The sequence below is a fragment of the Pseudorasbora parva genome, chromosome 16 (assembly GCF_024679245.1).
Source record: "Pseudorasbora parva isolate DD20220531a chromosome 16, ASM2467924v1, whole genome shotgun sequence".
Lineage (NCBI taxonomy): Eukaryota > Metazoa > Chordata > Actinopteri > Cypriniformes > Gobionidae > Pseudorasbora > Pseudorasbora parva.
This window is the reverse complement of record NC_090187.1, coordinates 17,315,285-17,341,448: the sequence shown is the minus strand read 5'-3', so window position 1 is coordinate 17,341,448 and position 26,164 is coordinate 17,315,285. Positions and strand designations below refer to the sequence as shown.

At 40.9% G+C, this 26,164-nt stretch overlaps 1 protein-coding gene across 1 annotated transcript; it reads right to left on the bottom strand.

Annotated features, from left to right (window-relative positions):
• Positions 1-48: 48 nt before the first annotated feature.
• LOC137043229 (extracellular calcium-sensing receptor-like) lies at positions 49-25,381 on the bottom strand. The gene is made up of 9 exons (XM_067419417.1): positions 25,248-25,381; positions 24,851-25,139; positions 24,007-24,762; positions 23,689-23,910; positions 17,604-17,727; positions 10,066-10,947; positions 1,795-1,889; positions 404-673; positions 49-195 (listed from the first exon to the last, which is right to left on the bottom strand). The coding sequence occupies exons 1-9, from the start codon at positions 25,379-25,381 to the stop codon at positions 49-51; spliced, it is 2,919 nt and encodes a 972-aa protein (XP_067275518.1).
• Positions 25,382-26,164: the final 783 nt, after the last annotated feature.

Sequence of the window (26,164 nt, the reverse complement as noted above, 5' to 3'; positions counted from 1 at the left end):
TCCAAGGGAGGTCAGTGTCACCGTCGGCCCCATTGAAGTTGGTATCCTTCACATGGGACAATTACATCTCCTAATTCTTGAGGAGTCCATGGCTGACATCATATTAGAGCCATCCTTATCTACTCCCGCAGCCTGGCCGAACATCGCCACCACGTTGAGGAGGTCCTCCAAAGCCTGAGGGATTTCCACCTGTACCTAAAAGCAGAGAAGTGTAAATTCCACCAGCCCTCAGTGCAGTTCCTTGGGTATAACATCGACCACAGTGGCATCCGGATGGACTAGGGGAAGGTGGAAGCCGTCCGGTCCCGGCCAACTCCATCCACCATGAAAGAAGATTCCTTGGTTTTGCTAACATCTATCGACGATTCATCTACCAGTACAGCACAATTTCCAGTCCACTCACCAGCCTCCTCCATGGTAAGCCCAAGTCTCTGTCCTGGACTCCATCTGTAAGCCAAGCCTTGAAGAACGCCTTCACGACCGCTCCCCTTCTCGTCCACCCCAACCCGGATCTCCCTTTCGTCGTGCCACCACCAGAGTTTGAGCAGTCCTGTCTCAGCAGCAGGGGAATCCCAGTCGCCTCCATCCATGTGCCTTCTTCTCCCGCAATCTCAACCCAGTGGAGACCAATTACGACATCGGCAACCGGGAACTCCTCGCTATCAAGCTGCCGCTGGAGGAGTGGAGGCACTGGCTAGAGGGCGCCAAACATCCATTTCTGGTACTTGCTCATAAGAATAATAAGAATCTGAGCTATCTCCGCGAAGCTAAACGCCTGAATCCCAGGCAAGCACGATGGGCGCTCTTCTTCACCCGGTTCCACTTCAACATCTCATACCGACCGGGCACCAAGAACATTAACGCCTAATGCCCTTTCACATATCCACAGCCCAGAGGAAAACACTGAAGAACCAGAGTCCATCCTTCCTGCACAGCTCTTCGTTGCTCCAATCACCTGGTCTGAAGAGACTCTACCCTCTGCCGGTGCCTCCACCCATGTCCCACCGGGTTGCCCACCTAACCTGCAGTTCATCGCCAGATCCCATTGCATTCCACTCATCCACTCATCACATACCTGTCTGGTAGGGTTGGGCATCGAGAACCGGTTCTAACTTGGAACCATTTTAAAAATAACGATGCCATTGGAATCGTTTAAAAAATTTGTTTTCGGTTCCAAGCGCAAGTTTTGGTTTCCATGGCCACCTGATTTCCGGTGTGTGCACGCCCGCTTGTTCTTTTAGCCATGGGGCACGGTAAGCTGCACTCTAAAGTGTGGATTTATTTCACTTTTAAAAAGCCTGGGTCGGAACAGTGCAACTAGTGTTGTCAAAAATATAGATACTGAAATATCCGAAAAGATATGATAGCCTACTCAGTTTCTACAGTATCGACCCCAGCTGCGCTCTCCTCTCCGACCGACCGACCGTCAGCGAGTTTAGACGCACCGCATATTCTCACTCAGCCTGGTTAACCCTCTGAACACGGCGAACGTGCGTTCTGCTGGACTTTTCCTCATGACAGCGTTTTAGTGTTAGTATTAGTGTGTGATCGGTCTGAATTTTGCACGGGATTGCACATAATTCTACTAATCCCTGCAGATGTCGCGCTCACATCTTAAGCAAACACACACACACCGTTATAAAGCCGCCTCTGACATAAAAGTGCAAACATTTGCTTCTTTTTCCAGCTTCACCACCAGCACTTAAGCCCTGCTCACGCATTCAGTCACTGTCCGGTCTCGTGTGCACATGCTACTGCCTAAGCTCACTATCACAGACTTACCTGAATACTTACCTGTGCCTCCTTGTCTCCCGAGTGTCTACACGTCTTGTCTCCTGGCTCCTCGTCTCCAGCGCTCCAGTCTATCAGTCTGCCATCCCGCCATTCATCTGCAACAAAGACGTATCGTATTACATTTAACATTTACATTTAATTATTTAGCAGACGTTTTTATCCAAAGCGACTTACAACAAGGCCAACAACCTGCAAGAGCTGTAAGAATACTCAGTTAATCAAGCACAGTACACAAACGGTAACACTTTATAATAACATTCAGTTGTAAGCCATTTATAAGTGGTTAGTTAATGATGAACTAATCATTTACAAAACATTCATAAATGATTATCAAGTGATATGCTAACATTTTCTGAATGTTTTGTAAATTCCGATACAAGTCATTTACCAGTGATTAGTAAATGATTAACTAATGATTTATGAAACATGATTAATGATAAATGAGTGATTTGTTAATTATTTTACATTTTACATTTACATTTAATCATTTAGCAGACGTTTTTATCCAAAGCGACTTACAAAAAAGGGTAGAGCAATAGAAGCAACAAAACAAACAAGGCCAACAAGCACAGCACACAATTTTTTTTTAAATTAATTTTTTTTTTTCTTTATAGCCATCTACAATAGCCACCTACAACAAAAACTCACGTACGCAAAATACAGAACACTGGATTTTGATAGCCATGATAACAACCCATTAGGACTAAGGCTGTTGTCCCAACTATTGTCGTTAAGCAGATTCAGTGGCCCAATGGGTTGGTTTTGTATGGCATTCTAGCTAAACGCGCAGCAATAGGCATCTACAACAAAAACTCACGTACGCAAAATACAGTACACCGGATTATGATAGCTATGATAACTATGTAACACACCCGCCTGAAGGCACAAATCCGGATGAGAGACGTAGATATGATCCAAGAGTTTGCGCTTTTTGTTCGTTGCTGTGGTGATCAGTAAGTGCTTTTCTGTATTGGTCAGGTGCAATTGGAAAAGATGTGTCTTAAGATGTTTTTTAAAAATGGCTACAGACTCGGCAGCACGAATTGAGATCGGCAGGTCATTCCACCAGGTGGGAACGGTCCAGGAAAATGTCCGTGAGAGCGATTTCATGCCTCTTTGGGATGGAACCACAAGGCGCCGCTCACTCGCAGAACGCAAGCTTCTGGAGAGTGTGTAAGTCTGAACAAGTGAGTTTAGGTATATTGGTGCAGAGCCAGTGGTTGTTTTGTAGGCGAGAACTAGTGCCTTGAATTTGATGCGAGCAGCCATTGGCAACCAGTGCAGTCTGATGAAGAGAGGCGTAACATGCGCTCTCTTCGGCTCATTAAAGACCACTCTCGTCGCTGCATTCTGGATCAGCTGCAAGGGTTTGATAGTGCATGCTGGAAGCCCAGCCAGAAGAGCATTAAAATAGTCGAGTCTGGAGAGAACAAGGGCTTGAACCAGGAGTTGTGCAGCCTGTTCTGATAGGAAGGGTCTAATCTTTCTAAAGTTGTATAAAGCAAATCTGCAGGACCGGGCTGTTGCAGTAATGTGGTCAGTGAAGTTTAACTGGTCATCAATCACAACTCCAAGGTTCCTGGCTGTCCTGGATGGAGTTATGGTCGATGAACCAAGCTGAATGGAGAAATTTTGATGAAGTGCTGGGTTGGTTGAGAAAACAAGTAATTTTGTCTTTGCAAGATTGAGTTGAAGGTGATGCTCCTTCATCCAGTCAGAAATGTCTGTCAGACAGGCAGCGATACGAACACTGACTGTAGGATCATCTGGTTGAAATGAGAAGTAGAGTTGAGTGTCATCAGCATAGCAGTGATAGGAGAAGCCGTGTTTCTGAATGACAGAACCTAATGATGACATGTAGATGGAGAAGAGAAGTGGTCCAAGCACTGAGCCCTGGGGAACCCCAGTAGCTAGATGATGTGACTTAGATACTTCACCTCTCAAAGACACCCTGTAGGACCTATCAGAGAGGTAAGACCTAAACCACTGGAGAGCAGTTCCTGAGATCCCCGTCTTCTTAAGTGTTGACAGGAGGATCTGGTGGTTAACTGTGTCAAAAGCAGCAGACATATCCAGCAGGATGAGCACTGAGGATTTGGAAGCTGCTTTTGCCAGTCTCAGCGCCTCAGTTACCGAGAGCAAGGCATTCTCAGTCGAATGGCCGCATTTGAAGCCAGATTGGGTGTTGTCTAGGAGGTTGTCTTGTTCAAGAAACATAGAGAGTTGATTGAACACAACTTGCTCAAGGGTCTTTGCAATGAAAGGCAGAAGGGATACCGGTCGGTAGTTTTCTAAAAGTGCTGGATTCAGAGAGGGAAGCAGTGGGGTTACCCGAGCCTGCTTAAATGCTGTGGGAAAGTTTCCCGTGTGAAGAGAAGTGTTGACAATGTGAGAGAGTGCAGGAGTGATTGAAGAAGAAATGGCCTGAAGGAGTTGAGTGGGTATAGGATCAAGTGGACAGGTAGTAGGGTGATTGGAAAAGATGAGTTTAGAGATATCTGCCTCGGAGAGCAGAGAATAGGATGCAAGCGTGTTCGTGTTAGTTGTTGAGATGTGCGTGTCAGTTTGTGGTGAGGAGAACTGGTTGCTGATGAGAGATGTTTTGTTTGTGAAAAATGATGCAAAGTCATCAGCTGTAAGAGTTGATGAAGGAGGGGGAGGAGGAGGACAAAGAAGAGATGAGAATGTTTTAAAGAGTGTGCGAGAATCAGAGCATTTGTTGATTTTGTTGTGGTAGTATGTTGTTTTAGCAGTGGAGGCATTTGTAGAAAAAGAAGAGAGAAGAGACTGATACAAGGTAAGGTCAATATAGTTTTTAGATTTCCGCCATTTCCTCTCAGCCGCCCTGAGTCCAGAGCGATGTTTACGGAGAACATCAGACAGCCAGAGGGCAGATGGGGTGGGGCGGGCTGGTCTGGATGAAAGGGGGCAAAAACTGTCTAAGGAGGATGTTAGAGTGGAGCAAAGAGTGTCAGTAGCACTGTTAGCATCCAGTGCTGAGAACTGAGCAGGTGGAGGGAGTGAAGATGAAACCATAGTGGATAGGCGAGAGGGAAAGAGTGAGCGTAGATTACGCCGAAAGGTAATCTGTGTAGGAGTACGTGTTGTATCAGGAGTCAGTATGAGGTTAAGCGTGATGAGAAAGTGGTCTGAGGTGTGTAATGGAGTAACTAAAGTGTTGTCCGTGGAGCAGTTGCGTGTGTAGACAAGGTCTAATTGGTTACCTGATCTGTGAGTAGCCGTAGTAGATACTAACTTAAGGTCGAATGAAGTCAGTAGAGTGCTGAAGTCTGTGGCTAGGTGTTAATCAAGATGGATGTTGAAGTCGCCAAGCAGAATCAGTGGAGTGCCATCCTCAGGGAAGCTAGAAAGTAACACATCCAACTCCTCCACAAAGTTACCGAGGTGACCTGGAGGAAGATAGACCACTACCACATGGATTTTAACAGGGTGAGTAATAGTGATTGAGTGCGATTCAAATGAACTGGCCAGTAGAGATGGTAAGGGATCGAATTTCCATCATTTGAGATAAGCAAACCAGTACCCCCACCCCTCCCAATAGGCCGAGGAGTGTGTGAAAAAGTTAAATTGGTTGAGAGGGCTGCAGGAGTGGAAGTGTCCTCTGGTTTGATCCAGGTCTCAGTTAGGGCCATGAGGCTTAGCTGAGAATGAGTCCCAATAGATGAAATAAAGTCTGCTTTGTTTACAGCAGACTGGCAATTCCAGAGACCAATTGGAACAGAGAGTAAAGTAGCAGAGGATGTTATGCTATAGCACAAATTATTAGGATTGCGGCGTCTCGTGCGTACAGAGCGTGATTTACGAGTGCTAGTAGTAATAGTTGAGATTTGAAAGCACATGGTGAATACAGATCAGAGATAATGCCAGATAGGAATTAGAAAAGAACCGAACACAAATAATAAAAAGGAAGATGATTGATACTCAAGTGCCTTGCCGGGGTTCTTGCTCGGGAGGAGTTGCACAGGGAAGAGTTTAAGTCTTTACACTCATCGGTCTTGCACAGGGAAGAGTTGAAGTCTTTACACTCGTCGGTCTTGCACAGGGAAGAGTTGAAGTCTTTACACTCGTCGGTCTTGCACAGGGAAGAGTTGAAGTCTTTACACTCGTCGGTCTTCACACAAGGAGGGCTTCACACTGCCGCGGACTATCACGCTATTTATACTCACCTGAGTATCGTTATTGAAAGCAGCTGGGAATGCCCCCAACAAACAATCACTCACAACGTGGCAATGACCAAACAAATGCTAACTCCCACACACACCGCGACAATACACCAAAACTAATAATACACACCACTGCACTACACAGACACACTTATCCAACAACAAATGAACAAACAATCAAATGAGAAAAGTTACAAACACTTACAGAGTAGTTGTCTATCAGTCAATCAATGCTTCACCTCTAGGCAAATGCTACATACACATGAGGCTTTTCAATACCTCGCTGGCCACTCCCCCAATAAACGCTCACTCACAACGTGGCAATGACCAAACAAATGCTAACTCCCACACACACCACGAGAATACACCAAAACTAATAATACACACCACTGCACTACACAGACACACTTATCCAACAACAAATGAACAAACAATCAAATGAGAAAAGTTACAAACACGTACAGAGTAGTTGTTGACTTTGGACTGAAACTTAGTGACTTAAAAATGAAAGGCCTATAAAAAATAGCTTATAAATCACTCATTATATCATATTTTCACCCAATCTTGGATTCAATCTTGTAGCGTCTGTGGTCTCTTACAATGAGGATCAAATATGAACCCAATGTTGATAGTAAAAAGGGGGGGATAGCTTTTAGCCGCATGTAAATTAAGAGCCACGCCACAGAGTCTGGGGAAAGTGACAACTCCGGCAGTTTTACGACCCAGTCCAAATAAAACAGGCCGTGATCGGGTCACACGACTCGAACCCTGTTCCCCCCCCCCCTTTTCATTCCCCAGACAGAAAGGCGCCAAGGCTCCTGTCAATACACACGGACTCACACACACACACACACATTCCTTATGAAGCTTTAATTAAGACTATTCTAGACTGTATACGAGGTAGCTTGGTGTGTATATGCATGCTCCTTGACTCAGGCCTACTCAGTCATGGCGTAGAAAGAATGTAAGTTCATTTTAAATGCTTGTATTTCTGTGTAAAATTGTATCTCTGTTTTAATATCTCCCAGCCATAAGGTGTTTGATATCTAAATATTCCTATTTCTTTGACTTACTCAACGATGCACAAAATGGGATTGTGAAATGTATCATTAATATGTTTAGCCGACTTGGGAGTAAAACCATACAAAATCAACACCCTTTTACGACACCTCAGAAACATGCAAAATAGGTCATAAACTAAGACAAAGAGAACTTTTCCCGCTCAGAATTCACCCTCTGGATTGGGTGAATTACCCAGAAGGGGGCGTGGATTAATTGTCTTAAAAGACCAGTGGAGACCACAATCGTCCTCTTCTGAAAAACTCCTCTTCAAAAAACTCCTTTTCTGGAAATCTCCTCTCTTCCGAAATCTTCTCTTCTACAATCCGGCCTTCAACAACCCCTTGCTCCTCGTTCCATCAACTTACTAGCCCCACGGGCATTCTTCAGGAGGAGGACACGAAGCGCCGCTAAAGAAAAAACTGCTTCCCCTCCCGACCTCGGAGAGAACCACCGGATACGCAGGAATACACGCACACAAGCGAGAAGCCAAAACGAAACCAAAAAGAATGCAAGTATTCTTATTCTTACAAATTCAAACTGCTGTAAAGAGGGTGTGTTATTTTCCCGTTGGGACAAGTTAACTCCGTGAAGGTTGTATTTGATGAACTGAAGGAAAGCTGCTTCTTACCTCTAATGCTTTGTACCATCTCTCTCTCTTTCTCTCTCTCTCTCTTTTATCTCCCTCTAATTTCAGTCTATTCATTATTCTCTTTTATGTATTCTTTCGTTAATATCTATATGTCTACTTTCTTGATGCATAGTTAGTGTGTACTTTCTATGTGAATCGTAGTGTTATTTTTAGTCTGTGTTTATTAAACCTCCAAAAGACATTTTATGAGTTGAGTCTGTTGTTCTCCCACATACACAAAGTCAATGAAACTTCCGATCTAACGTTACCTAACTGCTTATGCTACTATTTTAGTAAAGTAAACTATATGACCATTTGAAATATTGAACTTGTCCTGATCAGTAAAGTTAATGTTTCTTATGCGCTCGTAAAGCAGTAATCCATTATTGAGAATTGATTTGAAAGTCTATAACTAATTTGCAGGACAAACTTAGTAGGGTAATTTCAAGCAATTCCGTAAAGGGTTACTTGTATTTAATTAAACATTTTTCCCTATCGGAAAATCTTAATACGTAATGAACAACTGGCAAATTATATTCATAAATTCATGAATATTGAATATTAAATCCCTTTTGAGTTAATTATTCCCCGAGATATTAAACTCATAGTCATTGTTGTTACAATCTTTTTGTCAACATGTTCTCTTTCAATTAGGACTGGTTTTATATTTCTGTTTGCATCCGAATAATCATAGGCCTCATTTATTTGAGAGTAGGCATTTCATTTTTTGAGTAGTTTTTTTTTTTTTTTTAGTTTTTTTTTAGTTTTTTTTAAATTTTAGAAATATTAAATAAAATCTGAAGAAAATTGGTATTGTTGATCACACTAGTCTACTCTAATGTTTCACCAGGAATTTTGTTTTGAAACTTTTATTTTGTAAAAAATATGGCACATAGTCACACTTGTGGTGTTCCCGGTCAAAAATGACCGGCCTATAAAAAATAGCTTATAAATCACTCATTATACCATATTTTCACACAATCATGGATTCAATATTTTTGTCAACTTGTTCTCTTTCAATTAGGACTGGTTTTATATTTCTGTTTTCTAAACCTAATCATAGAAGCATGGAGCTTTGGAGCAACAAAAAGAAAACAAATATTTAATATAATTTACATATAGGCAATTATGATGGTATAATCGCTGTGCTATGTGAAAACTAGTTAAAATCCTGTCAGTTCCACTCTATCTCCCAACATGCCAAACATAGCCAACATGGCTGGTAGATTTTGAGAGAATAAATCCTTGTATTCCAAAGCGGCTTGCCACCAGTTGGCCGCGGTCCATTAGGCGGAGGCAACCACCAGAGAAAATAATCAGTCAGCCCGTCGTCTAGTCACCTGCGGCATCTCGCAAGAAATGGGAGTAAAGTATTCGGCTGCAAACGTTTCATCAACGCCATCGGGACGCACCTATAGCCGAAAACTTAGGGTCGGCGGCAAAAAGAAGCCCTGCAGATATTTTTTTGCTATCTGGGCAAGCATATTCAAGCAAAAGCCAGCATATATTAGTTCTAGGCTAATGTCCGTAATGTGTGTTGTGTGTATTAATTAATGATGTGCACTGAGTGCTCTCTTCTCACCATCATTAGTAGACGTGCCCCTTTCCTGCTTATTGGCTACAAGTTTGTTATTAGACTCGGTTCAATTGGACTGAGTCGGTTTTGTAAAACAGTTTTGAAATAACACTTACCCCACCTTTAAAGGGTTAGTTCACCCAAAAATTACAATTCTGTCATTAATTACTTACCCTCATGTTGTTCGACACCTGTAGGACCTTTGTTCGTTTATTAAGACGAATTATATTTTTGTTAAAATCGATGACTCAGAAAGACCTCCATTGGCAGCAATTACATTTCCTCTCTCAAGACACATAAAAGGTACTAAAGATGTTGTTATAAATCCATCTCACTACAATCTGGTTACAATCATTTTATAAATTGTAGGGAATCGTTTTTGTGCGCAAAAAAAATAAATAACGACTTTATTCAACTTTACTCGTCTTCCATGTGGGCCTCTAATGTGAACTTGCGAAGCACCACGATGCATGCGTGAGAATATTACGTAGAGCCGGTGGAAGCAAGGAACTTTGTATACAAGCAGAGGAAAATGCGCCCTATCGAAGCTGTTGAATTCGACATTGATAATGCTTTAGGTCTTGGCGTAGTGCTCAAAATTATGCATATCTTGGATGCCAGAACCCCAGCTCTACGTCATATTCTTGCGCATGGGTTGTGGTGCTTCTGTATTGTATCAGTTCATACGTTAATTTTTTTAAATTTAATAAACCAGTAAAAACCTTATATTTTGTCTTTGAATAAACAATTCAAAAATAAACACACACACACACACACAAATAAAACATTGCAATATTAATAAAGACATGTTAGTTTATTACTCATCATATTTTGCTTTGTATTTTGTTCAGGCTTAAACAGGATGACAAAACATTTAGGTGCAAATATGCAGAATAGTAAACCGAAGCTTGAGGCTAAAATAGCAAATATCTCCACAGCTACAGTGAATTTTCCAGGAGAACTTATATAAGCTGGAATAAATGTGATCCATACAGCACAGAAAATGAGCATACTGAATGTGATGAATTTGGCTTCATTGAAGTTATCAGGCAGCGTGCGAGCCAGAAAAGCTAGAATGAAGCACAACACAGCCAGTAGGCCAATATAACCCAGCACAGCCCAGAATCCTATAGTAGAACCCAGGCTGCACTCAAGAATGATATTTTCCTTATAATATTGCCTGTGAGGAAATGGAGGGGACATTGTTAGCCAAATAACACAGATAAGAACCTGTATAAGTGTAAAGGCAAGAACACTGAGTCGCTGTTGTGAAGGCCCAAACCATTTCATGACATTACTTCCTGGAAGTGTAGCCCTGAATGCCATTAACACCACTATTGTTTTCCCCAGAACACAAGAGATACAGAGGACAAAAGTGATCCCAAACGCTGTATGACGCAACATACAGGTCCACTCAGTGGGCCGTCCAATGAAAGTAAGTGAACAGAGGAAACACAGAGACAATGAGAAGAGCAGCAGGAAGCTCAGCTCTGAGTTGTTGGCTTTTACTATGGGGGTGTCCTTCTTGCTGTAAAACAGGATGGCCACCATCGCAGTTAGTCCTACTCCAAACATTGAGAAAAAGACTAGCACTATACTCATAACTTCTGTGAATGACAGAAATTCTACAGTATTTAACACACATTTATTTTTCTCAGCATTAGACCAGTATTCTATTGGACACCGCTTGCAGTTATTTGAATCTGGAAAAGGAAGTTGTAATTAAAGCTGCGAGCAGCGATGGCGGGCCCAAGCCGGTGGCACCGCCACCCCGGTGGCATCAGCTTAACTGTGCACAGCAGGCAATAGGCATTTAATATGGGAAAAAATAAATAATGGGACTATGTCAAAGTCATTTGAATTCACCTCATTAACTGCAGCAACTGGTGCTGCTATGACCAGGAACCACAACGCTCACATCTCTGAGATCAATTACATTTTATTCATTAATTTTATGTTAGATGATGTCAAATGTCAATTTCAAAATGAGTGCAGAATACCGTCCAAATGCTGAAGTTGTATTATCCTTACACTTCTCTTAAAAATAAATTAAGCCAAATCACAGAGACCGCAACAATGATTTTAATATCAGTGTCAGGTAAGAGTAATATGCGTGCATATCATTTATGGAAGTTTATTATAAACAGCCACTTTTATAAATTAATGTGAAATTAAATTTGTTTAATCCATTTGAATTTTATCAATAAATAATTAGTTTAAAGAGGTGTCATACGTGATCGTTGCAAACACAGCACATGACCTTCTTTAAAGCCCATGTTACAGAAAACAATTAAAAGAATTTTCAATTATGTGCAAATGTATTTTTTGCAGCTCAAAATTTTGTAAGTTCAGAAGACCAGTATTTAATTAAAGATATAATATATGTTTTAGTTTTTTACTTATTTTTCACAATAAAGTGATAGATATTTGTGATAGCCTATGATATGAAAGGGTTAAATTATGAAAAAACAAGAGACAAGATGACACACACAGAGTGAGAGAGACCCCCTCCACACACACACACACACACACACACACACACACACACACACACACACACACACACACACACACACACACACACACACACACACACACACACACACACACACACACAGAGTGATCCTGAGAGAGGGAGAGTGAGGGGGAGGGGGAATGACAGACACAAAATCTAAACAGTGAGAGAACATTGTTTTTATTTCACTGTCTGAAAACACTGTTTTAATATATCAACAATATAGTTTTATCTTCAAAACAGTGTTCCCTAGGACATATCCCACCTGGTTACTGAATAAGGCTACACTCCCACCTTCTGGTTATTCTATATTTAGTTATTCTATATTTATATTTAAACAAAAGGCATTAATCTTCTCATTTTTTAAGTTACACACACTACTTTTTTTCTTTTTTTTAAAGACAATTAAATGTGTTTTTTTTCTTTTGTTAGTAGTGTTTTTTTATATTTATATATTTTTTATTAATAATTATTTGTATTAACACAATTATTTAACTAATTATATAAAACAATATTGTCAATGCCCTACAAATAAACTGGTTTTATACATTATTTTTTTTTATTCAAACCCAGAATAAAATGTTTTATCCTTTAATGCAGGCCAAAGCACAGCATTGAGAGGTAATCTTTTTAGACAGAAGAGTGGCTCACACACACACACACACACACACACACACACACACACACACACACACACACACACACACACACACACACACACACACACACACTGTAGAAATCAGTGACATGTGTCCCCATGAGTCTGTGTGCATTCAGGTTGAAGTCCCCACCAGGCTAGAAAAAAGAACACACACACACACACACACACACACACACACACACACACACACACACACACACACACACACACACACACAGTAGTAATGCTGAAGTATGCTGCAGGCAACTCTTATCAATTAAGCCCATCCACCATCCCCCATCCACAACACACACACCCACCCACAAACACCCACACATACACACACACTCATGTCTGGTTCACTATCTTTCTGGGGACTCATAGACGTAATGGTTTTTATGCTGTACAAACCATATATTCTGTCATCCTACACTGCTCCTGCCCCTAAACCTACCCATCACACAAAACTTTCTTCAAAAGAACTCATTCTGTCTGATTTATAAGCTTTTGAACCCATTGGGAAGTCCCCATGAGTCTGTGTGCATTCAGGTTTAAGTCCCCACCAGGCTAGAAAACCATTCACACACACACACAGAGGCAAGGTTTTTTGCTTGAAAACTTATACAATATTGCCCTCTACTGGTCATTTAAGGGAGTGCATAAGTGTTGAAAAAACAGGGGGGAAAAAAACAGAAAAACAGCCAGTGTGATATATAGAATAACCAGCAGGTGGGAGTATAGCCTTATTTATGAACCAGGCACTTGTGTGCTTATTTTGTGTTTTTTAGGCTTTTGCTACGGGAACACCGTTTGAGATATCCAATAACCGTTCGCATTTTAGCATCTTCTGTATATTTACTTCATGTTGTCCGAGTTTGGAGGAGATTGAATGAATCGCTTTTGAGGAGAAGGTAAAAACTAAGAGCTCGCTTTCCACTTCTTGTTATCTTCCAACCAAATTATCTGACTTCCTGTTGGTCACAGCTAATGACTGTAAATGAGAAAGTTATCCGGCTCGAAATGTACAATATATATACCGAGTTTGGTGACTGCAGATAAAACTAAGCCTCCTCTTTGGACAAAAGTGACACTTCCTGCTGCCAGTTGGTGGCGCTATAACTTTGACTCACAAAAGTCATATCCATGTGATCGGCCTCTTACAACGAACACACAGCTGAAGTTTCATCAAACTGAATTAATGTATGCAAAAGTTATAACACACTTCCTGTTTCCCTTTTCTCGCCATAAATTTGTCTCTTCGCCACGGCCAAACCGTTTGAGATATCAAAAAGTTGCTTGCAATTTGGCATCCTCAGTGTCTTGACTTCATGCTGACCGAGTTTGGTGCTGATCGGGTGAATCGTCTAGGAGGAGTATCGCAAATTCCACAGCATGCGTTTTCCGAACAACCCATAATAGCTCACTTCCTGTTGGGCGAAGCTTATGACTATGAGTGCGGAAGTTGTTTGGCCCGATGAGATCTATATGTGTACCGAGTTTCATACATGTACGTGCAAGTGTGTTTAATATATAGACCCAGTTTTTCAAGGGGGCGCTGTTGAGCCCCCTGCCACGCCCGGGGCAAAGGCCTTTGCCAGACCCTGTTGGCCGCGCATTCCGATGCGTGTGCAAAGTTTCAAGAGTTTTCGAGCATGGGAAAGGCCCCAAAAATGCCCAAAAGGCGAAAAGATAATAATAATAATAATAATTAAAGCTGCGAGCAGCGATGACGGGCCCAAGCCGGTGGCACCGCCACCCCGGTGGCATCAGCTTAACTGTGCACAGCAGGCCAATAGGCATTTAATATGGGAAAAAATAAATAAAAGGACTATGTCAAAGTCATTTGAATTCACCTCATTAACTGCAGCAACTGGTGCTGCTATGACCAGGAACCACAACAGTCACATCTCTGAGATCAATTACATTTTATTCATTAATTTTATGTCAGGTGATGTCAAATGTCAATTTCAAAATGAGTGCAGAACACTGTCCAAATGCTGAAGTTGTATTATCCTTACACTTCTCTTAAAAATAAATTAAGCCAAATCACAGAGACCGCAACAATGATTTTAATATCAGTGTCAGGTAAGAGTAATATGCATGCATATAATTTATGGAAGTTTATTATAAACAGCCACTTTTATAAAATCATGTGAAATTAACTTTTTTTATCCATTTGAATTCTATCAATAAATAATTAGTTTAAAGAGGTGTCATACGTGATCTTTGTAAACACAGCACATGACCTTCTTTAAAGCCCATGTTATAGAAAACAATTAAAAGTATTAGGATATCACTTTCAATTATGTGCAAATGTATTTTTTGCAGCTCAAAATTTTGTAAGTTCAGAAGACCAGTATTTAATTAAAGATATAATATATGTTTTTGTTTTTTACTTATTTTTCACAATAAAGTGATAGATATTTGTGATAGCCTATGATATGAAAGGGTTAAATTATGAAAAAAAACAAGAGACAAGGTGACACACACACAGAGTGAGAGAGACCCCCTCCACACACACACACACACACACACACACACACACACACACACACACACACACACACACACACATAGTGATCCTAAGAGAGGGAGAGTGAGGGGGGAGGGGGAATGACAGACACAAAATCTAAACAGTGAGAGAACATTGTTTTTATTTCACTGTCTGAAAACGGTTTTGCAATAACAACAATAGTTTTATCTTCAAAACAGTGTTCCCTAGGACATATCCAACCTGGTTACTAAATAAGGCTACACTTCCAACTTCTGGTTATTCTATATACCGGTAGCTCATTGGTTATCATTTTTGTCCTTAAACATTAATCTTCTCATTTTTAAGTTACACACACCAATTACTTTTTGTTGAAAAAGACAATTAAATGTGTTTTTTCCTTTGTTAGTAATTTTTTTTATTTATATTTATATGTTTTATTAATAATTATTTGTATTAACACAATTATTTAACTAATTATATAAAACAATATTGTCAATGCCCTACAAATAAACTGGTTTTATACATTTATTTTTTTATTCAAACCCAGAATAATATGTTTAATCCTTTAATGCAGGCCAAAGCACAGCATTGAGAGGTAATCTTTTTAGACAGAAGATTGGCTCACACACACACACACACACACACACACACACACACACACACACACACACACTTACACACACACACACACACACACACACACACACACACACACACACACACACACACACACACACACACACACACACACACACACACACACACACACACTCATGTCTGGTTCACTATCTTTCTGGGGACTCATAGACGTAATGGTTTTTATGCTGTACAAACCATATATTCTGTCCTCCTGCCCCAACCCCTAAACCTACCCATTTCACAAAACTTTCTGCATTTTTACATTTTCAAAAGAACTCATTCTGTATGATTTATAAGCTTTTGTACCCATTGGGACCTCAATTTAGGCCCCTACAGTGACGTGTCCCCATGAGTCTGTGTGCATTCAGGTTGAAGTCCCCACCAGGCTAGAACAACACACACACACACACACAAACACACACACACACACACACACACACACACACACACACACACACACACACACACACACACACACACACACACACACACAGTAGTAATGCTGAAGTATGCTGCAGGCAACTCAAATCAGCTCAGCCCATCCCCCCATCCACAACACCCCCCTTCACCCCCCCACCCCTCACACACACACACACACACACACACACACACACATACACACACACTCATGTCTAGTTCACTATCTTTTTGGGGACTCACCATAGACGTAATGGTTTTTATGCTGTACAAACCATATATTCTGTCCTCCTACACTGCTCCTACCCCTAAACCTACCCATCACACAACTTTCTGCATTTTCACATTTTCAAAATAACTCATTCTGTCTGATTTATAAGCTTTTGTACCCATTGGGACGTCCCCATGAGTCTGTGTGCATTCAGGTTGAAGTCCCCACCAGGTTAGAAAACCATTCACACACACACACACAGAGGTAAGGTTTTTTGCTTGAAAACTTATACAATATTGCCCTCTTCTGGACATTTAAGGGAGAGCATGTGTTGAGAAAAAAAAAAAAAAAAAAAAAACACAGTGTGATATATAGAATAACCAGCAGGTGGGAGTATAGCCTTATTTATGAACCAGGCACTTGTGTTCTTATTTTGTGTTTTTTAGGCTTTTGCTACGGGACCACCGTTTGAGATATCCAATAACCGTTCGCATTTTAGCATCTTCTGTATATTTACTTCATGTTGTCCGAGTTTGGAGGAGATTGAATGAATCGCTTTTGAGGAGAGGGTAAAATATACCCTCTCCTCAATAGCGAAATATAGCGTTGGTGGCACTATAACTTTGACTCACAAAAGTCATATCCATGTGATCGGCCTCTTACAACGAACACACAGCTGAAGTTTCATCAAAATGAATTAATGTATGCAGAAGTTATAACACACTTCCTGTTTCCCTTTTCTCGCCATAAATTCGTCTCTTCGCCACGGCCAAACCGTTTGAGATATCAAAAAGTTGCTCGCAATTTAGCATCCTCAGTGTCTTGACTTCATACTGACCGAGTTTGGTGCTGATCGGGTCAATCGTCTAGGAGGAGTATCGCAAATTCCAGAGCATGCGTTTTCCGAACAACCCATAATAGCTCACTTCCTGTTGGGCTGACGCATAACTTAGAGCACGAAAGTTGTTCGGCCCGATGAGCTCTATATGTGTACCGAGTTTCATATATATACGTGGAAGTTGGTTTGATTTATAGACCCTGTTTTCAGACCCCACTTTAGGGGGCGCTGTCGAGTCCCCCTGCCACGCCCGGGTCCCAGCCTCAGCCCGGCCCTGATGGCCGCGCATTCTGATGCGTGTGCAAAGTTTCAAGAGTTTTCGAGCATGGGAAGAGCCCCAAAAATGCCCAAATAGTCGCGTAAAAAAATAATAAATAATAACAAAAAAAAAAAAAAAAAATAATCCTTAGAAGAACAATAGGGCTCTGCGCCCTTTCAGGGCTTGGGCCCTAATAATAATCCTTAGAAGAACAATAGGGCTCTGCGCCCTTTCAGGGCTTGGGCCCTAATTACTTGTCAGAAACAAAAGGAAAGCAATTTAATTTATGAGCAATAAAAGAGCAAATAACCACTTTTCTTTGAAGCCGATGTGGAATAAATATTACCTGTCTCATTGCTGATTTCTCCTTCTCCACATGGAATACAGTCATAGCAGCAGACAGGTCTACCATTCTGTGCAGCCTTCCTAGTGCCTGGAGGACAGCTCTCACTGCACACAGACCTTGGCTTCTGCATTTTTTTTAAAAAAAATACCTCAATATATTTACACTGAATCAGACATTTTTTTATGTATTGTAAATACTGTGGAAGTTCTGTTATAAAAGTTGAGCACAAACACACACGCACACACACACACACACACACACACACACACACACACTGTTGTGTTTGTGCCTACACTGTAAAACTTGATGGCTCCATTAAGTTGTTTAAACTTATGTAATCTCTTTAAAAGGTTAGCTCACCCAAAAATGAAAATTCTCTAATTAATTACTTACTTAATATCGTTCGACACCCATAAGACCTTGGTTCATCTTTAGAACGCAAATTAAGATTTTTTGTTGAAATCCGATGGCTCAGACAGGCCTTCATTCACACCAATGTCATTTCCTCTCTCAAGACCCATCTCACAGTTATTCTACAATAATTTTATGAAGTAATGAGAATAGTCTTTATGTGCAAAAAAAACTAAATATTGACATATATAGTGATGGGCCAATTTCAAAACAAAGTTTTGAACCTTATGATATTATCAGCGTATTGATTCATGTTTCGGACCGTGTGTCAAATTGCTTGAAATCAGGTGACAGTGGCGATCCGAGTCATGAATTGATCACTATATAAGTCGTTATTTATAATTTTTTTGTGCACAAAAACTATTCTCGTCGCTTTATAAAATTATTGTAGAATAACTGTAGTGAGATGGGCTTTGTAACAACGTCTTCAGTGCCTTTTATGGGTCTTGAAAAATATCTTAATTTGTGTTCCGAAGATGAACGGAGGTCTTACGGGTGTCGAACGACATTAGTGTAAGGGTAATTAATTAGAAGGGGAATTAATGAGAGAAATTTCATTTTTGGGTGAACTAATCCTTTAACTCCAGTTATCATGAGAACTTGTGGGTTTCCGCAAGTGAGCATGTCTCTAATTCTATTTACTTTTGTTTTATACAAACGGCTATATCAACTATCACAAACTATGCATAATTTGAAAGCTACAACACTCAACACTTTTGCAATAAATACACCAGAGAGGAAAGGGTTAAATAAAATGCTGAAGCACTAGCTATTTAAACATTAGCATAATAAACGTGGTACTCATCTTTCATATCCTATCGTGCAGATCAGATCAGAAAAATCCCCCCAAAAACATCACCATACATGTCAGAGTAAGCGTCTACTCTTCAAAATGCATTCCACTTTTGAATAAAAAAAACTAAAAGTACTCCATTGTTTGCATGAGTGTTGTGAGTTAGAGTAATCAACCATGACCATTTTCAATGAAATAGTGATTCTAATCATTATTCTGACAATCTCCCCTGTATTGTGGACTCTTCCTCTCAAAATAAACTGTCTCTCTCCTTCAGTCACAGGTTCCCTGTATCGAGGGAACTCACACTGTCATCGTAGATGACACTTTGGGGTACGGCCCCAGCATGCTGCTCCTGAAGCTTGAATGAAAAAAGCCCAATTCTGATTGGTGTTGCGTCAAGACGTAGTGAGTGACGGCATTCCCGGAAGGTACAAAGGGACGCCGCCACACAGCATAGTTAGCTTTTTGCTCTTCAGCGTTAGTCCTCTGTGTTTTATCATCTATTTCTTGTTGTTATATATATATATATATATATATATATATATATATATATATATATATATATATATATATATGGCCAACGAGCAATTCAGACAGTGTGTGCCTGTCTGCGATTCATTTCGGGCACGGACACACACCAGCTCTGTGTGCAGTGCCACGGTGTGTAGCACGCCTGGGCCGCTCTCGAGGGGGCGGCCTGCGTTATGTATGATAAGCTGCCACTGAGAGTGCTGTGCTCTTGTCTGGCCATGTTTTCGGCCCACGATTGCTGAGGCAGCGCGGCGCCGCAGATTGTGGGGCTTGCAGATGGATCTGTCTGCGCGACGGGGAACTGAGGCATCTTCCTCATCTGACGATTCAGAAATTCTCCTACCACGTGTGGAAGCCTGCGCGGGGGAGGATCTGGTGCTTAGGCTATAAAGGCATTGATTAGAATTGATTAGCTGTTTCAGGTGTGTTTGATTGGGGTTTGAGCTAAACTCTGCAGGACAGTGGCCCTCCAGGACCAAGACTGGGGACCCCTGCCTTAGCAGAATATCTCGGCGCCTGGGCAGGCCTTTCAAATATTTCTGCGTGGGTCCTGCGCACTGTAGAACGGGGCTACAGACTACAGTTCAGTTCCCCACCCCCAAAGTTCAATGGGGTGGTCTGGACGGTGGTCGGTCCCGAGAAGGTGGGGATAATTGGGCAGGAAGTACACTCTCTGCTGGTAAAGGAGGCGATAGAACATGTTCCTCCGCCAGACAGGGAGTCCAGGTTCTACAGCCGGTACTTCATAGTCGCCAAGAAGGATGGAGGATTGCGTCCTATAATAGATCTCAGGTATCTGAACCGGTCTCTGAAGAGATTCAGGTTCAAGATGCTCACAATTCCAGCCATCGTGAGTCAGATCCAGTTTTAGGACTGGTTCGTCATGATAGATCTAAAGGACACATTTCCATATCTCCATCCTTCCATGTCACAGGAAGTTCCTGAGGTTCACTTTCGGGGGCGAAGCGTAACAATATCGGGTTCTTCCCTTCGGTCTAGCTCACCTTCACGAAGTGCATGGATGCAGCTCTGGCTCCACTGAGACTCCAGGGCATCTGTGTGCTCAATTATATCGACGACTGGCTAATTCTGGCCAGGTCGTACAATATGGCGGTTCGGCTTCGAGATGTCGTTCTGGCCCAAATGAGGTACTTGGGGTTGAGACTCAACACAAAGAAAAGTGTGTTGTTGCCCTCCCAGCGGACAACATTCCTGGGAGTCTTATGGGACTTGACAACGATGCAGACACAGCTGTCCCCCCCGCGTATCGGATCCATACTGACGGAGGTCTCCAAAGTGAAGCTAGGCCGCAGCCTCACTGTCAAGCAGTTTCAGAAACTGCTGGGTCTGAGGTCGTGCCCTCTGTGCAGACTGGCGCATCAGGTCCTCCTGTGGTCCCAGGGGAAACTGTCATCCCTCAGAGCGATGTACATCACCGGGGACCTAAATCAGGGAGCAGCTGAGGCCCGGGAAGTGGCGTCTCCATCCTTAGGTGGGAGAGGCCATATACAAGAGGTTCGGCCCGGTGGAAGTGGATCTGTTTGCGTCTCGAGAGACGTCCCACTGTCCACTGTGGTTCTCCCTCATGCATCCGGTCCCATTGGGCCTGGATGCCATGACACAGACGTGGCCGAGGCTGCGTCTGTATACATTTCCCCCGATCGCTCTGCTCACGGTAGTTCTGGAGCGTGGTGGCCGTCCAGAGTGTGGTTCTCCGACATCATAGACCTGCTAGACGGCCTTTCCTGCTGACTTAAGCTGGGGGCACGATATTCCACCCCCGGCCAGAGTTGGGGAACCTATGGGTCGGGCCTCTGAGGGGGCAAAGCTCATAGAGGAAGGTGGTTATGGAGACCCTGCTCAGTTCCAGAGCTCCTTCCACCAGGAGACTGTACAACCTAAAGTGGAACGTATTCTCCACTTGGTGTAGAGGGCGTGAGGTGAACCCTGTTAACTGCCCAGTGGCTTCAGTGCTGGAGGTTCTCCAAGATCGCTTCTCCACTGACTGAATAAAGACGTATTTTTTGTTATTTTTGGACCAAAATGTATTGTCAATGCTTCTAAAGAGTGTAACTAACCAACTGATGTCACATATGGACTACTTTGAGGATTTTTTCATTACCTTCTGGACGTGGACAGCAAGTGTGCATACACTTACATTCAAAGGACAGAAAGTACTTGGGGAGGATGAACAGAGGTCTTATGGGTTTGGAACGACATTGGGGTCAGTCATTCAGGGTCATTCAGGGTCATTCAGAGTCATTCTTTGCAGTTCCTATAAGCTTTGACCTGGTAGACCTGCAGGAGCGCCATAGCATGAAAAGGTGACATGGCTTCTCCACAGGCTGTGTAAGCCTTGGTGGGCAGTGTAAGACTGATGGGCAGTGTGAACGAGAACTTACACACCAGGGAGGTGAGACGCGGATTGCCCCACCAGTCATTATCGGTCTTGGGACACAGTTGTATAGCCACAGACCGGTCCACTGGGAGGATCTCCACGTAACCCTAGCATTGTAAGGTGCTGTCCATGACTTTGTGAGCTCCTAAGGTACTTGCGGAAAGAAAGGCACCAGGTGGGGCATTGAGAACCAGCACGGGCCATCCTGAGAAACCAGTCATCCAACCACAAAGGTTCAGGACACGATGGAGGGTTGCACTCCAGCTCGACATTTGTGGCGGCCCGGGAAAGCATAGCCTTGAGCTCTGGATCAGGCTCAGGCAACGCTACCACCAGTGTAACAGTGCAAACAGCTGAACTCTGATTCCCCCCCCCCCAAAAAAAAAAAAAAAAAAAAAAAAAACACTCTTTGTAGGAACCAGGAACCAGCAGACTGAAGAATCTGCTCTGAAGCAGAAAACAAGGATGGGGTACTCCACTGCCTTATTTATACCTGCACTGCGGGGCAGAGCGTGGAATGCATGAACCTAATGCCAATGGTCATTGGCTTGTTTTTAAACTCAAGTAGATTGGGCTCTGAAAATGATCCCAAATTTGTTGGTGAGTTGATGTACGTCCAACATAACCAACTGAAAGGGAACCAAATTGCCATATTTCCAGTCCTAATTAAATGTCATGAAGTGACATAAATCTGATAGCTGATGAATGTTTAACCCTGCCTATCAGGAATTGATGTATTTTTTAATGTTCATATTGATTCAGCAACACTTTACAATAAGCTTTACATTAGTTGATGCCTTAGGGATATACCTTCATTATATATATTTTTTAATATAATTTAAAGTTTAAATAAATGTAGTTTATTGCGTTATGAGCAAACATAATTAAACAATACATGCTATTGAAATATACTTATTTATTTTTAATTATTTATTGTTCAAGATAGTCTTAATGTTAATGAATTGAAAAATATTGTAAAATGTTGACTCATAGAAGTGACTCATAACAGCAAGTTGATGGCAGTTAACTTCTTTCAAACCAAATTACATGCAACAATTTAAACAGACAAATTTGAGTAGTTTTGTGTGGTGGAACCATATTATCTGTCCTAAACTTTCAATAAGTACAGAGCTTTGACAATAGGGTTTTATATTTAGCCATATAATTATGTGTCATTCATGCCTTTCATAAAGGTCAGTACAAGTATATCCTTTTTTAGTTTTTCTTATTATATTTCCTTAGTTTGTATCACTTAACTGTCACTGTCCCAATAGTGGGACACTTGGTCCTCCTTGTATTTATCATAAATTAGGTATCCTTCGATAGCTTACAAACACAAAACATAATTATGTGACCACCGTTTAAAAAATAAGAATAAATGGATGTTGGGTTACCATGAAAGCAGTACTTTAAAATATTTTAGGTGTTCCTCTAATGGGTTTCATAAAACATTTTTTTTAACTTCTTTATAATCAAAACTTCTTTATAACCGTTTCTAATCTTGACAAAACATATTGTAAAAGTTGCAAGGTTTATTTATTTTTTTGATAGACATGATATTTGGACAGAAATGTATTAATTTATTGTAAAAATAAATAAATAAATAAATAAATAAATAAATAAATAAATGGAATGACACCCCATGGTTTTTTGGTACAGTGCCCAAAAAAATCTAATAATAACTAAACTATTTGTGATATCAATTTTAAATTTGGAACACAACTTGCTTAGTCAATTTGGATTTGATAGTAATGTTAAATAAAATGATTTAGTAAAAATATGTATTTTATATAAAATAAAATATTTAGTACATTTGATTCACAGTAAATGTAAACTGTATAACTTTTCCATTATTTCATTCAAAAAACAATTATTTCTCATCAACATATTCAAAGCAAACTTTAAAATAAACCCTGTTGGACAAACAGATTACTTGCATTTACCTCTACCTGTCCTCCAGCCCAGATTATGTTCTCAGTGTTAAGCATAAAGCGCTGGTCAGATGGCAGAGAGGCATCATAGTATCCCACTGATTTAAACTGTATTGATCCATCTGAGTCCTGCTGCCAATTGACAACTTCATATTGGGCTACTGCGCCACCAGTGCTGTCAAACCACACATGATCTCCCGTCCTTATGGTGAAATTCACCTTTTTAAGAGCCTCAACAAGCTAGAAGAAAAAGTCAATGATAATATCACTGAGACATTTTAATTTATTGTTCCCTCATTTTCTCCATTTTTATTCAACTGTCTTATAACATTTTACCTGCTGTGGTTGTATTGTCAGGCCTTTTTCACATCCATCTTGTTCTTTGCATTTAAGTAGACTGTGTAGCGAATGAGCCACAGCATAAACTGCTTTGAAGACATTGCTTACATATCTTTGTTCAGGCACATCTTCATTGTAATTTTTCAGCAAAAGTAGATCTTCATATCTGCTGCAATTTAAGTCATATTGAGAATAATTCCCCTTACTCTGTGAACATGGAACAACTGTTTTCCAAAATCCTTTTATGATATATTCTGCAAACCCTTCTACATTGATCGTTCTCTCAGCAAACCCCAGTGACCCACCAAGCACACGGAAGCTGTTGGGCTTGATCAAACTCTTTACAGTTATCCATGACCTCGAACCAATGATTTGGAGGCCTGTGATGTTCTGAATACTTAACTGATCAATAAGTAAGCCCATCTCAGGAAATGAAGCAAATGCAACAATCACTTTTGCAGTGCTCTTTTTTATTGTGTCTAGCACTTTCTGGAGTTTTTCTATCTCTGTTCGATAGAATTTTACAGAGTACTCAACACAAATCCCCTCCTCCTGGGCTATTTTCAGAAATATGGCCATTCCATAGTTTCCATAGTCATTGTCACTGTTCACAGCTCCCACCCAAGACCAGCCAAAGTGCTTGACTATGTATACAAGTGCTGTGCTTTGGTGGTAATCACTAGAAATAGTCCTGAAAAACGAGGGGTGATCTTTCCTATTACTCAGACATTCACATGAGGCTGTGTGACTTATCTGAGAAAAACAAAAAGGAAAACAAGAAACAATGAAACAATAATCTGTATGATAATTATGTCAAACATTTTGTGTTATTTATCCTTACCACTGGAATCTTAAAAGGTCCTGTAGTTCTAGACAAAATTACTGTTGCAGAAGACTCTGTTTCGCCTATGATAGCATGTAAAGGAGAATGTCCATTGCATCTGTGTCCAGGCACAATCTCCTGACCATTCATCAGCCCCATAATTGCACTCATGGTAGAGAGTCTTGAACCACAGGTATCATATATTCGATAACCAATAGAGACATTTGGGAGCAAATTTTCACTTTTGTTAATCTCCTCAATGGCAAAGATCATAATTTGTGCCATTCGAAAATCTCTCAGATACACACTGTAAAATTTAAAATGTAATAATTCTTGAAATGCCATTAATAAGTTAAGTTTTTTTTTTTTTTGCTTTAAATACATAATCTTCTCTAATGTTTCCAATATAACAAACCTGGAGCATGATAGTGGCTGAGGTTTTTTCATAAAATCAAATGAAGGTGATGTTTCTATGCTGTGGACTGGAAAAAGAGCTCCAATTGTTATGTCTCCATCCTTGGAAAACAGTGGATACTGAGGATCTCCCATTATTCTGCAAATTTTTCCTGCCTTCGTATGAAGTTGATGAAAGAGCAGGAGTGTGTAAAGAAAAAGAAGCATCCCAAAAATGTTACCCAGATTTGAATGCCAAATACAAAGGACCTGATACAGTATTTGCACTTTTATAGACATAATTAGTATGGATGACTAATTGAAAAAACAGCCAATAATATCACAAGTCAGGAAACAAATCATGTCAAAGAGGGGTGGAACAAACTCAGGCTAAATATAACTAATTATTAAAGTTCACACAAATTTTCTTTCTAAATAATGTAATACTGATTATGCGTCAGTGAATCAAGCCAGTGACTAAACAATCAGCTTCACATTGTTTCTCTTAGTAGCATGAAACAAATGTTATTTAAATGGTGATTAAACTACAGAGAGCGACCAAAGAACACTCTCTTTGTGAAGTTGTATTAACTAATTACGGGAGGAGCACATTCAGATAATTAAACCAATTAAACAATGGAGCAACGTCAGATGATCAAACCTAATTAACAAGGGGAGCATGTCAGATAACATAACCTATTTAAACAAGTCGAGCACGTTCAGATATTTAAGGCCTAGTCAACATGGACATGGGTATTCCTATAACCAGAGTTTTTCCTCCTGCGTTTAAAAAAAAAATCCCGTCCACATGCTCGGTTTTAAAGAAATCTCTGTCTACATGAGAAAGCAAAAACCCGCTATCAAGCGCTGTCAAGAGCATGCCACACCAGCAGGCGGCAATATCACCCTAATCGTAAAGACATGTTGGCCAATCAGAAG

Bases quoted from the DNA above. Each gene is read 5' to 3' on its own strand.
- LOC137043229 (XM_067419417.1), bottom strand. From the start codon at position 25,381: ATGGGAGATCCTCAGTATCCACTGTTTTCCAAGGATGGAGACATAACA. The intron at 1,890-10,065 runs GTAATAAACTAA...TCTTTGTTGCAG, and splicing joins TACAAAGCAAAATATGATGA to ATGAATGGCGGGATGGCAGA. The intron at 196-403 runs GTGAGTGGACTG...CTCTGCTTTTAG, and splicing joins GCTTACCATGGAGGAGGCTG to GTACAGGTGGAAATCCCTCA.